The sequence below is a fragment of the Hemiscyllium ocellatum genome, chromosome 29 (assembly GCF_020745735.1).
Source record: "Hemiscyllium ocellatum isolate sHemOce1 chromosome 29, sHemOce1.pat.X.cur, whole genome shotgun sequence".
Taxonomy (NCBI): Eukaryota; Metazoa; Chordata; class Chondrichthyes; order Orectolobiformes; family Hemiscylliidae; genus Hemiscyllium; species Hemiscyllium ocellatum.
In genome coordinates, this window is record NC_083429.1 from 34,918,198 (window position 1) to 34,934,607 (window position 16,410).

A 16,410-nucleotide genomic window follows, 5' to 3' on the forward strand; every position below is an offset into this window, starting at 1 on the left:
TCTTGCCTAATACCGTCAAAATTGGCCTTCCTCGAATTTAGAACTTCAACTTTTAGGTCTGGTCTATCCTTTTCAATCACTATTTTAAAACTAATAGAATTATGGTCTAATAGAAACATTGTTCTGTTGGGCACTCCTCACTAATCTCCAACTGCTCGGTGAAACCTCCACTGGCCTAACAGATTCCTGGTCTATGAATTTGGAGGGAAAACATCGAGATTGAATCCTAAAATTTTAATGCAACCAGAATCAATTGTAACACTGATGAAATCACCATACCACTGGTCTTACACCGCTCATCATTTTACCCTCTCTGTTGACTTCTATACACAGTTTCAAGCTCAATGATAAAAAAAAGCATTATACTCAATCCCCTGTTTACTATCCGGCAGTTTAGGTCACAATATCACCCTCACCCCAAATCATCCATTTAGAACAACAGAAAATGCTCTCCCACATTAAAATGGGGCAACCTAGAGATTTTTTTTCCAATTGTTAAAAAAAGTAATTCCTGGGACAGAGAGAACAAATCAAATCATTTCAGATTCCAGTTGAGCGACACAGGGGAAAACAATATTCACAGTTATGATGGTTAAGTTTTGGACAGACATCAATGTTACAATTCAATATGTTTGCCAAGTTTCATTATCTAGGGTTAGCATTTCTGTAAGCAGATCCAAATGTCCTTTGATGTGATATTTACCGTATGGAGGAAAATTGAGTAACATTCTGTAGAGTTAACAGTTACTACTTGTCGCACCAGTTATTTTTCTGCATCTATGATTGCCTCAACTCCTCCCAGTGTGTTCCTGGATATGCCAAAAGGCCATAAATACATTTACTTCAAAATCAATAGCCAAACTTTGCATAAACTGAAATTAAACATCACAAATTTTGGTTAGATAACATTTGGCAATGTTTTAGACTATTCCAAAATTAATGGCCAAAAATAAATTTGGACCCTTTAATATCTGACGAACATGATGCAATTGCTTCTTTTCTCCCTAGTCTGACTCACTATTGAACTGTAGCAGTAGAATAAGGAATTGCAGCAACACATTTACTATTCTAAGTAGACTTTTGATATCTCAAGCAAAGTAGTCTTGTCAAACTGGACATGCAGACAACTTCACCCAACAGGCAAGTACCTCAATGCGTCCAGTACTTAAAAGGTTTTGACCATCACTGACATTTAATTTACATTTGTTGGCTGATCCCTACTGGATAGCTTAGCATTAAGCTCACATGCATATTCTTCGAAAATTAGCGAACTGCTAATACTATTAGCCCATAAAAATAGGAAATTCTAAACATTTTGAGGAGTCTGGCTCTCTTCTCCTGAAACAAAGACCATCTCTTAGCAGATCTTGGCGTTCATCACTTCACCAAAAGAAGTGATTATCTGATTACATCTAATTTAGCTCCTATTCAAACTCAAGACTCACAAGAAAATTATACGACATTGAGATTTTATAAGTTGCCCAACATTCTGCTATTTGGATTGAGAAATATTTCTCTTCACAGATTGGAGCTGGAATTAGTTCAGAGAAGGTTGGCTGAGGGTAAACAGAAACATGTTTTTAAAAGGACAACTGACACACTTGGAGAACAGTCGGATTGGTATTCTGGAGTTATATATGATCAATAATCAAGGGAAACTTTCTTTACCCAGTCCTTTCATCATCGAGTCCATTATATCCCTCTATCCTTATGGTAAACCACCAATTTGCTACTAGTTTGTTGTGTAGGCTAAATTTGAGTCATCAACTTGCTTAACTTTGAGTTGTCTGTTGAACATGCTAATTTATTCATCATCGGTTTGCTGAGTCACAGTGACCTGTGATGTTCCATATGGTTTGCCTCCAGCTTTATTAGAGTTTTAAAAACAAACTTATTTTAGGAAGCAAATGTTCTAAAGCAAAATAATTAACTGGGAGTGCTGTTAGATTGAGATTTTGCAAATAGAATTAATTCAAAGTAGATTCACAGTATTGCAATCGTTATTCACAAGTACATAAACTGGGCACTACAAACTCATAGCAGAAGTTTCTAGGTTGTAATACAAGATCAAGCCATATGCTCAGCTTCCAACACTGACTATAATCACCGTTGGTATAACTTCTAATTGTGCATCCAAAACTGGGTAGCTTACCTTTTTTTAAAAAATCTTAGTTTAGTTGCTGGGTTATTGATATCATGTCACAAAATAAGACTAACACTGGTCATTCTGACATCAGGAGATATCTTAACAATAGGAGAAATAAACCAGGAAATAAACAGAACCAACATTTAATAACAATGCTCACGATCTTGGGATTTCCTGAAACACTTCAAAGTCAATTACTTTTAAAGTGTAATCAATGATGTTTTGCAGGGAAGCACAATAGCCAGCAAACAGCAAAAACACATAAATACTAACCTAATCATTTCCATTATGATTGACTGGGCCACCAAAAGGACTCTTCTTTGAACAATACCACGGGACTTCTTTTCATCTGCCCACTGCCTCTTTTTAAGTTCTCATCCTGAGAAAGCTTAATGTAGCACATCTTCAGTGCTATACGGATGTGTCAGCGAATTGTGCATTCAAACACTAGAGTAAGAAGTAGTAACAAATATAAGGATACCACCTGCAGAATTGGTGCTGCACGTGATTTGTCATGAATTACACTCCTAAATTTAAAACATGGGGATTACTCAATCTAAACTGGTCCATCAAGATAAAATGAAAAGATACACAGGTTAAAAAAAACTCTCACAGGTACACAAGTCTCAGTCAAAATCTTGGAGTAAATTTGTGTAATCAATTTTAATTCTCAGTTGGGAAGTGAAAAGAGTTTCTCTTCCTCCAAAGATATCTGTGTACTGTTAAGTTACCACACAAATTTGGATGTGTTCAAATGAAAGGTATTCATGTGAATTTGGTGTTCCAACTATGATTTCATGAGTGCCATGAAGACCATGCTTTAGTGGCTCAAGGACATACTCATAGTAAGAATGACAGAATGGGAATTATCCCACCCAACATTGGACAGCAAGCGCTTCAAGAATCTAAATAAGTTCTGAATTAGGATAGAGCAAGAGGGAAATAATATGATTGGAGAATTGAATGAATATACTCTCTATTTCTCAAGAACATTCTTCAAATTAATTGAGAACAATTGCATTTCTATTCATTTCAGCACTAACAAACTCATACAATATCTGACAGACCGTCTCAGGAAAATTCTCAAATGTCTTGAAATGTAAACCATGTGTTGTGTACCATATCAGTGCCAAAAAGCCTGAATGCCAAAAATCGTAGCAGTGCCACTAAATGCTACTTTATCTCAGCCAAAATCTGGCTGAGCCACTTAAAAATTCCATGTCTTTAAGGTCTGATCATTCAATGTATCTGATGTGGATTTGATTGATTTCTCCTCTAGAATGCTCATTTCACACAACATCAAAAAAAAGCAGCATTCAAAGGGACACTGCTGCCAAACTGACCATTCCACGGGTCTAATAATAACAATGGAAATGCAAACCCAAACAAATTTAAAATAAAATCATGTATGGACACACTGATGTGTAGTATTATGTTAATAAGTGCAGATAACAAAAAATTCAGAAATAGAAAAGTTTCATTTGTTTTATGAAACAAACATGAATCCTTCTTCGTTTCTTTCTGGATTTCCATACAACAATTATTACCTCACAGCAAACCATTATTTTTCACTTCATACTCACTCCAAATGATTACTCGAGTATTACTCCCATCTGTCAACTGGACTTGAACACAGTCCCCTCTAAATCACCAGGCTCTGAGTCTAGGTCCCAATGTAAAACCTGAGCACAAAAATCATGACTGACACAGTGGTGCAGAGTCGAGAGTGTGGTGCTGGAAAAGCACAGCGGGTTAGGCAGCATCCAAGAAGCAGGAGAATCAATGTTTCGGGCAAGAGACCTTCATCAGGAATGTCTGATGAAGAGCCCTTGCCCGAAACAGCAGTTTTCCTGGTCCTCGGATGCTGCCTAACCCGCTGTGCTTTTCCAGCACCACACTCTCGACTCTGATCTCCAGTATCTGCAGTCCTCACTTCCTCCACAACAGTGCAGTACTGAGGGAGCATTCCACTGTCACAAGTGCTGTCTTTCTGAGTAAATGCCAAACTAAGAGCTCATCTGACTGCTTTAATGGATTTAAAAGATCCTATAGCACTAGTCTGAAGAAGAGTAGGGGGGTTTTCCTTGGTATCCTGTCCAAAGTCTATCTCTCAATCAAATTCATAAAGAAACTGGAATTTCTGACCATTGTCAGATTGCAGTTTGTTAGATACAAATTGACTGCAATGCTGCCTTCATTTCACCAAGACTTCTCATCAAAAAGTACTTAGTTGCCTGTAAAGTTCTTTGAGATGCCCAGTGATTGTGAAAAACCACGATACGAATACAAAACTTTCTTTTTTTATGAGGGAGTTATAAGCAGCAGGAGCCAAATCTTATATCTGTCCCACAATGTAGCAATTATTTTGCAGGACATGTTCAATATTCAGGCAAGAAGAATGCTTGCCAATCATTGTCAAGCTGCTGAAGTGTTCTTAATGCAAAGCAAGTTGCAAGGCTGAGCAGTTGGGTTGCTGGGTTGCTGGCTGCTCACATGGCAAAAGTATTTTTGGGCCAAGGAAAAATCAGGCAATGTTTGTCTTCATTTCCATCTATGCAATAAATAAAATCAAAATGCAAAGTTATTTTCCTGTATACTAAACTTCAACTCTAGGATGGCAGGCAGGATATGGTAGTGTGCTGTTTCCATTTATGAACTAACGAGCCAGAGAATGTAGATTTTATTGGATTCATCAGAAAATTATGTAACAAGTTCAGAGTAATCCCTGAATTAATTCTAATTCACAATCCTGAATTTTTATTTCCATATTTTATTTTCCAATTGTTTTGCAACCAAATGGTTCTGAATTTAAAAGGTGCCTTCATGATCCTGTAACATTTAAAGCACTTTGGCTTGTATTTTACAAAACAATTGAGTCAATTAGGTCAAGTAGCTGGATAAATGTTTTTGATTGTTATTATATGTCAGAAATCACATAGCTTTCTTGACAGCTGCAAAGCACTCCTTAAAAGGGTTAATTGACTTGTCAGCATGTGGCATCTACCAGTGGCTCATTGAGCACTGCATTGTTTTGGCAATAATTGTAGAAATAATTGTGCAACACATTATTAAGCACAGACATCTGAAGTGTATCACCATTTTTCATGCCAGCTAGCCTATCCCAGGAGATGACATTCATATTACAATCATGTTAACGAATGCCATCTCAGCATCATTGCTTTGCCACCTGAAGTAGTTCACTAATTTATTCAAATCATTTGCTATCTCTGGGATTTCCTTTGTGATTTTCATCTTTGTGAATCACTATTTTCAGGCATTTGAGCTGGGAAAACATCCACAGCTTAGGCATTAACTGTTCCATGTACACGAATAACTGAGGCAGTGCTGATTATAAAACAAAATATGTTTATGTTCAGTTTTACGAAAGAGCTCAACTACTATAGCCAGTAGTTTTTGATTAAAACATCACAATACTTCCCTAACAAGTAGACCTACCTTTGAGATTTCATGTATTTTTAGATTTCCAAAATTTTAACTAGTAATTATTTGATGAAGCAAGGAAATGTTGTTTGGTGTGCTGTACTATATATCCTCAGTCAATATATCATGATCAGTCATTCAAAACTACATTTTGGGCAAAGAGAACATTAAATGCATGTGATATGTGCTGAATATGATAACTTGCATCACAGGCTTGTTTTTTTTCTGGCATTGTTACATTTTGTAATTGCTACTGCAAATATTCAGCAATATCTCCTCTAAAGGGTTACTGAGATAGCAAGCACTAATCATGAGGTATTTCTGATGAAGGGCTTTTGCCCGAAACGTCGGATTTTCCTGTTCCTCGGATGCTGCCTGAACTGCTGTGCTTTTCCAGCATCACTCTACTCCAGCACTAATCATGAACCAACCAAATGATTGTGACTGTCAATCTGAAATGAAACGTCCTAAGACTCTAGAACACCTTGATGTGCAAATGTTAACAAGCAACCTAACCATCATGAGACTTAACAAAGAGTTAGACAGGACTAAAATCCCAAAACCCAGTGCCAATAAGTGTCAAGATATATATGCTTTAGGATAAGGAGATTCTTAAAGCGATGCATAACATATATGGGACAGGTGAGACAGGCCAGCTACTCTGTCCCAGACCCAGATTTTTCATATGTTTTGTAAAAATATGTATCTGATTATTTGTTCTTTTATTGTTTGTGAAAGTTAGTTACTATATACATTTTCAGAAAGAAGAAATGTATTGCAGAATGATATAAAGGAAGTATTTAAATCAGCTTGGAACACACTGAGAATGAGACAAAATTCTTTTTTTTTCAAAAAATGTTGTTTCTTCCATTATAGAATGCTGGATACGACAGTGAAGTCTCTCGGATGACATGCTAAACCATGGCATCATTCCAAGGTGTATCTCCTAGCCAAGACTGCCAAAACCATAAAATTAGTGAGTGGACAATGGTGTACAATGTGAGAAAATGTCATTTGACAGGGCAGCTAAAAAAATGCATGCTATCTAAATGGTGAGAGATTTCAGAGCTCTGAGATGCAGAGGGATCTGATTTGATTGTGCATGAATCGCAAAAGATTAGCATGCAGGTACAGCAAGTAATGAGGAAAACTAATAGAATGTTATTATTTCACACAAGAGGAATTTAATATAAAGTAGGGAGACAATACTTCAGTTATATAGGGCTCCAACGAGACCACGCCTAACGTACTGAGCACATTATTCTAGTTATCTTGATGATGTAATGATAAACATGGACTAGAGTTCAGAGAAGGCTTATTGGACTAATACCTGGAATGGGCGCATTGGCTTAGGAAGAAGGATTGACAGGGTAGGCTTGTATTCACTGGAGATGAGAAGAATCCTGATAGCATGGAAGCAAGCCATTTGGCCCATTGAGTCCACACCAACCCTTTGGATACATCTGAAACTTTGACTTCTTCACTCCTGATGCTACCTGGCTTGTGGTGTTCTTCTAGCCTCCTGCTGATCATCCTTGGCCTCCTCCATTGCTACAATGAACCAAACCATAAACTGGAAGAACAACACTTCACCTTCTGCCTGGGCAGCCTACAACCTGGAGGACACAACATTGAGTTCTCCAATTTCAAATAACCTCCCTTCCCTTCCCCCAACTCCTTTCCCAGCCCTTGGCCCTCTCTTCCACTCCTCCCAACCACCCACCAGATTCATACCTCCCATTGAGCAACCAGGTCATACCTTCTACCTGTCTTCACCTACCCCTACTTCAATACCCTGCCCCCGCCAACCTCTTTATCTGCAGTTCCCCTTACACCCACCCCCAATCCTGAAGAAGGGTTACACCCGAAATGTCGACTTCTCCACCTCCTGATGCTACCTGACTTGCTGTGTTCTTCCAGCCTCCTGCTTGTTTACCCTATTGATTGAAACATAAAATTTCCAGAGGGAATTTTAAGTGCTGGAAGTGGACAGGATGTTTCCCCTTACAGGACAATCTAGAACCAAGAGTCACTGTTTGAAAAATGGTAATTCCCCATTTAAATCAGAGATTGAGACAAACATTTTCTCTCATACAGAGAGGTAAGTCAGTGGAAATCTCTTCTTGAAAAGGTGGCTGAGCCAGAATCCTTCAATATTTTTAAGACAAACATAGATAGATTTGTGTTAAATAACAGAATGAACCATTCCAGGATAGGCACAAATGTGAGTTTGAGATTAAATCAAATTAAATATGATCTTATTTAAAGGTGGTGCAGGCTCGAGGGACTGAATGGTCTACTCTTGCTCCTAATTCATATATTTACATATTATTATCACCTATTATCTCTGCCATCATTATCTCTGCATTTCTTCACATTACAATCGTGACTACAGTTTAATTTTTTTTTGCTTGTGAAATGCATATGAATTTCCTTGGGTCATGGAATCACTACATAAATTCAAAATCTTTCTCTCTTTTTATGTACTAGAATCTTAGGCATTCAAGTGAGTAACATTCCAAGCTGTTAACAGCAGCTGAGTTATGATAATATGTCTGTTCAAGACGACAGAAATGATTCAATGTATGAATGTTCCAGCAGCAGCTTTTAAAAATGGTCCTCAGTTGAAGTATATATCCTGGGTTGAGCTATCCTGACCTTTTCACCCTTTTTGTCAACTTTGCACATTTATCCCATACTCAGTAATTACTAACCAGGGAAGCTACCTAAGCTTTTTTATACAATTAAAGACTGATCAGTAGAAGTTCTACTAACACCAAGTAACCTAGAATATTACATTTGATGGGCAATTGTTACAGTGTCTTTGCAGTTAGAACTTTTTAAAAATCAAATAATAGCAGAGCTCACTGATTTTAAAAAAATATGTAAAAGTGGTCTTGTCAATTCTCTCTCACCTAATTTCTCTTCCCTGGAATCTCAAAACCATTGAGTTAGGGTACAAGTTCAGTCAACAGCAATGACCAGGATTTCCTTCAATTACAAATTATTCTAACTGTATGATTGTCAGTGAATGTCAAAATGATTTGACAGATATAATCTTCATTCACTATGTGCCAAGAAATCAATATTTTTTGATCATTTTCTGAGTTTCTGTCTAAAATCATGGATGTTAAGTAAATACCTTGTTCCCAGCCTAGATGGAAGTTCTAGGTCAACAACAGACCAGGTGAAAAGAGTAAGCTTCTGGATTGACATGTGCCCCACTATATGACGTTAACCCACTGAAGCAGTGAGGGACTCACATATTTGAGCCTCCATGCAAAAGCTCATTTGAGGAGATGGTCTGAACCTTTACGAGAGACAACATAGTTGGTAATCCTGAAAGAATATCTTTATCTGTCTACAAAAGTTGTTAAACTCAAAATGGGTTGTTACCAGACATGCTGCAGGAAGGTGATTGATTCTAAAAAAAATCAGCATCTAACCCTGGTAATAAAGTAGACAGTAGACATCAAAACCTGATCAATGCATTCTAAACTAGCTAGCAGCAAGTGCACAGAAAACCCTGAGAGAAGCAGGCCTGACAGAACCAGCTTTTACAACAGTGGCATCTTGTGATGTGAGTTGGAAAACAAAACAAATCCATCTGTTCGGTAGCACCACTGTTCTCCAACCTGCTGTGTACCAGACTTCCCCAGTCCTCACACAGACAGCATGGATTCTGATATAAATCCAACTCTGACTAAAAATTGAGATAAGCAATTGGCATGAGATTCAGTCCTTTCCCTGTTAATTTTGGGACGTGTGTCTGCACGTCTTTATTTGAAGAATTGATTCTAACCAAACTCATAGATGTAAATCCCAATTAGTGCAGCGAAGCCACTCAACGTGATAGGAAGGAAAGCGACATGATTGACATTGGAAAACAATTAAGTGAAACTTTTTCACTTCGCTACGACACATACTTGTTACTTTTTTTGTGGAATCATAGCTCAAACAGTACAATGATTCAAAGAACAGTGGGGGGCATCATTGAGGGCATTTAAAAGCGTGCTCATTTGTCGTGCGGTTAATCATCATTTAAGTGGGACGTTCTGTACTTGGTATTCACACCAGTTACTCACCACCACCTCTCGCAAGTACATGACGATGCTATGGCATACTGGAGTGAGCAAGGATGATATCACTCTCGCCAGCCCCGCATTCAGCTTGCATGATGCCGGGGGAGATGATTGAAAGGACGCGGTGAAATCGAGGAGGGGGGTGGGGGGGAGATGAGTTGGGTATAGCAGCAGTGAGCGACCCAATATCTGACAATGGCCCCGGGGATTTCCTCATTCACGGACTGCTGAAACATCACTCGCATGCTGCCTTTACCCAGTCAGTCTGAATGTGTGACATCCGGCTTCCCGAAATGCGGTGTGATAATAATTACATTAAAATCACGAATGCAAAACAGGGCACCGTTCAGTGGTCAATTGCGGTGCTTTAGTACCACAAACCCTGACCTGGGTTGAAGGAGATTTCGAACCGCCGTTCAGGCTAATTCCCGTGAGCTTTCGAAACTTGCTTTTTTTAAGGAATTGCAACGGGGTCATGCTGCGAGACTGAGTTATAAACTGTTTATTTGATGATACTGATTAGCAATGATCCTCCCGCCCCCGTTACCATACAGATGTGGACGGTGGACAGGGAGCAGGAGCTTGCAATCGAGTCAAAAACAAGACAACTTGCAAGTCCGTGTGGCGCGGCTGCAGTGCGCCGACCTGCCTCCGCTCAGGGACTGCCACAACCGAGAGACAGCTCCCTGCTGCGGACACAGCCCCTGCTTCAGGTCCGGAGATTCGCCAAGCCCACTCCTGGGAGCACTCCCGGCCGTTTGTCAAGGCAAAATCAACACACAAACACAGGTCATATTCCAATCCGCATTCCCTTCCTCAATAAGGGAGGGGTGTTAGGATGCATAAACACCGAGGACAGCCCCAGAGTCCGCTAAACCTCGGCAATTCTCGTTGCAATTTTCATTTACCGGTCCAGCCGACCCTGCAGGAGAAATGGTGGCCCTTTCATCCTTAAGCCAAAAAATAAATGTGGGTCCAGTGAACGCTGATCTGAAATAAATCAGACAACTTCGCTCAGCTGAGTGTTTGAGATGGGAGAGAGAAGTCGCCGGTTTCACTGTACCCCGGAGAAACTTTCACTTCTATCGGTGCATTGACCCTCCTCCCCCTTTCAGCACCAAGTGATCACAATTTGAGCCAGTTTCTCTGACACTGCAGCGAGAGCCTCCTGCCTCTCCGCGAACAACCGGCTTCGCCAAAAGTTGCCGAAACTGCTGCATTTTGGTAGCTACCTAGCCCTCCCCCCCCCTCCCGCCCCGCTCTCCATCATGCCCCATCCCCGCCACACCAGCCCCAGCAACGGGGCCAGGGTCTTGGGGGGAGATGGCGGTGCTTGTAGTTGAGCCAGGCACCTGCAAGGTGCAGGCAAGACTGACACAGGACGGCCGGGAGTCGTGGGGGGTGGAGGGGGGGGGGGGGCAACTTGAACAGAACCGCCGATCAAAGTTTGCTTTCCGTCTTTCTAAAGCGTGTAACTTTTGCAGTGCGCACGTCAATAAACCGGTAACACTATTCTGGGTGGGGGGTTAGCGCTGCACCGAACCCTGGATCATTCGCCAGCTGAATGCAGAAGGAATTAAGCAGTGGCCTTGAAATGTCTACCACACACTGAAATGGGCTGACATCCCCCCCCCCCCCTTCCAGACGCCTCTGTCAGCAGCATCAGTGAATAAACTTAGGGATAATGATATTGAACTTCAACTCACCTTGAGCTGCCGATCCTCCAGTGCTGATTACACCCGCTAGCAAAGTGGCCACATACCAAATCATAGTACTATTAACCCACTGTGAGATCTGGCTGGATCATATCTTAGAGCTCTCCACTTCTAGATGTTCCCTGGAAAAGCAATCCTTCCGATGGTGCCCTCTTCATTCTGCTTCTTTTTTTCTTCTTCCTCCTCTTCCCCTGCCTCTTGCTCTCTCTGTCTCTCCTCTCTCTGCCTGTTGGAGCCTCTCTCATTCGGTTACATCCCTCTGGGTAGCACACTCGCTCTCTCCCAGCTCCTAGCTCTGTGCCAGCGCAGATTCAGACTGGAATTCCCCCCCTCCTCCTCCCCAACTCTGAACCAACCCCCTCTCTCCCCACCCCCCCTCCCCCGTCCCCCATCCCCTCCCCTCCAACATTGACACCACTGCGCTGCCAACCGAACCTGATGGCGGCCTGCCCCCCCAGTGCCCCGCCCTCCTCTGTCCCCGCCGCCCGGCCATTTGCTGCGGCCCCGGCGCCGGCACTGGCGATTGGCGGCGGGCGCTGCCACTCAGGCGGCTGGGCGGGGCAGGGGGCGGGGCTCGGTGCCGGCTTCAAGGTGGGTTGAGCTGGAGAGAGGCTGGAGCGCCGCAGTATCATGCGCAATAGCAAGGAGCGCTTCCAGCTTCCAGCGGCAGCTCCAGCCCCTTCCTTCTCCAGCCTTCCAGACGTTTAAAGGTGAACCAGCCACCACGCAAAATCCTGCCAGGGCATTTTCGCGGCCAAGTTCAGCCGGTTTTCCTGGAACTGGTGAATCAAGAAGGTCAAGTTTGCCCACCACTAACTCCCAGACCCACAATCCATCTAAAAAGGCTGACAAGAACTGCACTCAATTGCATCTAATTCTCATCGCGGGACCCAAAATTATGTGGCTTAAAGTCATCCGGTGCTATTTTATCAAATTGGTGTTTCTTTCTCTTACGCACTTGCAGGAATTCTACTACTCAGAATCTGCAAGGAAACCAATTCTTAAATCCTAGAAGTTACAAGTTACCTTCGAGAAGAAATTATTTCGAGTTCATTGCTGTACAGATTGCAGCCTAATGTGAAACGTAGAGCTGCAGAAATCTGATTATGTCAAATTACATTCTGGTAGCTACATTGCAAAGAAAGGGATCAAGCTACCTACTTTACTGAATTCACGATTATAATCAGAGGCGCTCTTTGCTGTTCACAACTTCCATACTATGGCAATAAAGAGCTTTCCCAATCAATGTTTCACTATGTTCGTGCGACCAACATTTCTGTTACACGCATGGGAAAGCCTTGTTTCATCTGAGCAGAATGGAGAACCAATAGCAACCAGAAAACAGCTACAACAACCTGTATTTATCCATAGTAGTTTGAAAAAAAGTCTCAAGGCATGTCAGAAGTTTTATTAGTCAAAAAAGTCATTGTCGAGTCAAAGATGCAAGGAATTGAAAATGATGGGTACAATATTAGTCAAATTGTTAGGTTTTAAGATTAACAAATTATCTTTATTGAGCACCTTAGGGCGCCACGGTGGCACAGTGGTTAGCACTGCTGCCTCACAGCGCCTGAGACCCGGGTTCAATTCCCGACTCAAGCGACTGACTGTGTGGAGTTTGCACGTTCTCCCCGTGTCTGCGTGGGTTTCCTCCAGGTGCTCCAGTTTCCTCCCACAGTCCAAAGATGTGCAGGTCAGCTGAATTGGCCATGGGAAATTGCCCGTAGTGTTAGATAAGGGGTAAATGTAGGGGCATGGGTGGGTTGCGCTTCGGCGGGTCGGTGTGGACTTGTTGGGCCGAAGGGCCTGTTCCCACAATGTAAGTAATCTAATCTAATCTTTAATGCGATAAAATTATCAAGGTACCTTAGTGGAGAATTGCAAAATTAAACATGACCTTGAACTTCATAAGCAGACGTTTGGTCAGATGATCAAAAACTCAGTCAAAAAGGATTGGTTTTAAGAAATGTCTCCAAGGAGAAAAATGATGTAGAGAGTTAGAGAGGTGTTGCTAGGGAGGGCTCAGGCAACTGAAGGCACAGCAACCACTGAGGGAGCAGTTAAGATCAGGAATGATTGGAAATCTAGAATTAGAGTGCAGATGCCTTGGAAACCATAGAGGTTGGAGAAATTACAGAGGTAGGACAGGACAAAATCAGGGAGAGGTTTAAAAACACATGAGAATTTTAAAATTAAGGCACAATCATATATTAGCTGGGTGCTAGGAAACACAGTAATGGTTAAAGGGTTTTTTGAGGGATGGGAAAGATTCAGAATGGAATTTACCATGGGTTGATATTGCCACCGTTGCTTTTCTGATATGTATTAAAGATCTGGGTCTTGGTGTTGAGGAGACAATTTCAAAGTTGCCAGATAGCTCAAAACCTGAAAGAATTGTAAACTGTGATGAGGTAATTCAAACTCAATTGGTGATCAAAGACAGGAGGGTGTGGTTGTAAGGGAGGCAGGTAGGAACCAAAAGAGTAGCCCTTAAGGAGCCTCTGTCCCTGCAATTGTCCAGTGTATAGAAGGTTTTTGTAAGCGGTGTGAACAAGTGTGTAGACTCCAGGGAGGATAAATGAATTGGCCACAACACCATGATGCCAAGGGGCCATTCAAGTGGTGGGAGAAATACGAATGGGGTGATGTAGGGGACAGTGTAATTGTTGGGATAGATACTGTTCTCTGCAACCATGAATTTGAGTCCTGAAGATAGTGTTGCTTTCCTAATGCCAGAGTTAAGGACATCTCCTCAGGACTGGCGAGGAACTGACTGCAGGAGTAGTAAGATCCAGTTGTCATAATCCGCATCAGTACCAATGACATTGATAGAACTGGAAAGAGGTTTTGCTGACGGATTTTAGACAGTTAGGAGCTAAACAAAAAAAAAATCAGAACCTACAAGACAATAATCTCCAGATTACTAACTAAGCAACAGGCAAACTTGGATAGGCAAAATAAAGGCAAGAAATTAAATACGTGGCTGAAAGTGTGGTGTGTGAGGATTGGGTTTTAGTTTATGAGACACTGGCAACATCATTGGGATAGAAGGGCATTGTGAGAGTGGCTTCTCTTTAACTGTGTTGGGATGGCTTGTCTTGATGAATCAAATAAATAGGGTTGTAGAGCGGACTTAAGATTAATTAGAGGATGGATGTATGGATTTCCAAAGCAAAAGGGTATGGTGGCATTGCCGGGATCTATTTTGATAATGGTACCTGAGAGGAACAGGAAGGGACAGGGTAAACAAGCAGTAAAAAAGAAGGTCAAGAGAGGGGCAAAAAGACAAAATTATTGGTCCTTAAATGCATGCACTTTTTGAAACAAATTAAATGAATTAATGATATGATGTGGAGGAGCTGGTGTTGGACTGGGGTGAACAACGTTAAAAATCACACCACATCAGGTTATAGTACAACAGGTTTATTTGGAAGCACTAGCTTTCATAGAACATGGAACATTACAGTGCAGTACAAGCCCTTCAGCCCTCGATGTTGCACTGACCTGTGAAACCGATTTGAAGCCCATCTAACCTACACTATTCCATTTTCATCCATATGTCTATCCAATGACCATTTAAATACCCTTAAAGTTGGTGAGTCTATTACTGTTCCCGACAGTGTTCCATGCCCCTACTACTCTCTGAGTAAAGAAACTACCTCTGATGTCTGTCCTATGTCTATCAACCCTCAATTTAAAGCTATGTCCCCTTGTGTTAACCATCAACATCTGAGGAAAACGGCCCTCACTGTCCACCCTATCTAACCCTCTGATTATTTTATTTGCCTCATTTAAAGGCATCTCTCAACTTTCATCTCTCTAACAAAAACAGCCTCAAGTCCCTCAGCCTTTTCTCATAAGACCTTCCCTGCATACCAGGCAACATTTGAGTAAATCTCCTCGGCACGCTTTCCAAAGTTTTCATACCCTTCCTATAATGCAGTGACCAGAACTGAACGCAATACTCCAAGTGCGGCCACATCAGAGTTTTGTACAGCTGAAGCATGACCTCATGTTTCCGAAACTCAATCACTCCACCAATAAAAACTAACACACTGCATGCCTTCTTAACAACCCTATCAACCTGGGTGGCAACTTTCAGTGATCTATGTACATGGACACCAAGATCTCTCTGTTCATCTACACGACCAAAATTCTTACCATTAGCCCAATACTCTGCATTCCTGTTACTCCTTATGAAGTGAATCACCTCACACTTTTCCACATTAAACTTCAATTAACATCTCTCAGCCAAGCTCTGCAGCTTATTTATGTCCCATTATAACCGAAACATCTTTCAGCACTATCCATAACTCCATTGACCTTAGCGTCATCCACAAATTTGCTAACCATCCTTCTACATCCTCATCCAAGTCATTTATAAAAATAACAAACAGCAGTGGACCCAAAACAGATCCTTGTAGTGTGCCACTAGTAACTGAACTTCAGGATGAACATTTCCCATTAACCACCACTCGCTCTCTTCTTTCAGCTAGCCAATTTCTGATCCAAACCACTAAATCACCCTCAATCCCATGCCACCGTATTTTGCGCAATAGCCTGCCATGGGGAACCTTATCAAATGTCTTATTTAAATTCATATACACAACATCAACCATTTTACCCTCATTCACCTATTTGTCACCTCCTCAAAGAACTCAAGAGATTTGTGATGCACGACCTACCCTTCACAAAACTGTGTTTACTATTCCTAATCAGCTTATTCCTTTTGAGATGATTATAAATCCTATCTCTTATAATCTTTTCCAACACTTTACCCATAACCAAAGTAAGGCTCACAGGTCTATAATTACCAGGGTCCAGGGTTGTCTCTACTCCCCTTCTTGAACAAGGGAATAACATTTGCCAGCCTCCAGTCTTCTCTCACTATTCCTCTAGACAATGACAACAGAAAGATCAAAGCCAAAACCTCAGCAATATCCTCTCTGACTTCCCGGAAAATCCAAGGATAAATCCAGTCAGGCCCAGGGACTTATCTATTTTGACACTTTCCAGAATTGTTAAC

At 41.4% G+C, this 16,410-nt stretch overlaps 1 protein-coding gene across 1 annotated transcript in view; it reads right to left on the bottom strand.

The window, feature by feature from the left end:
• The window catches only part of igsf9bb (immunoglobulin superfamily, member 9Bb), a 669,303-nt gene extending 657,597 nt beyond the window's left edge, over positions 1-11,706 (bottom strand). Inside the window, exon 1 of the mRNA XM_060846739.1 lies at positions 11,376-11,706. Coding sequence (XP_060702722.1) covers positions 11,376-11,439 — 64 coding nt within the window. The 5' untranslated portion in view covers positions 11,440-11,706. The remainder of the gene's footprint in view (positions 1-11,375) is intronic.
• Between the last annotated feature and the right edge of the window lie 4,704 nt (positions 11,707-16,410).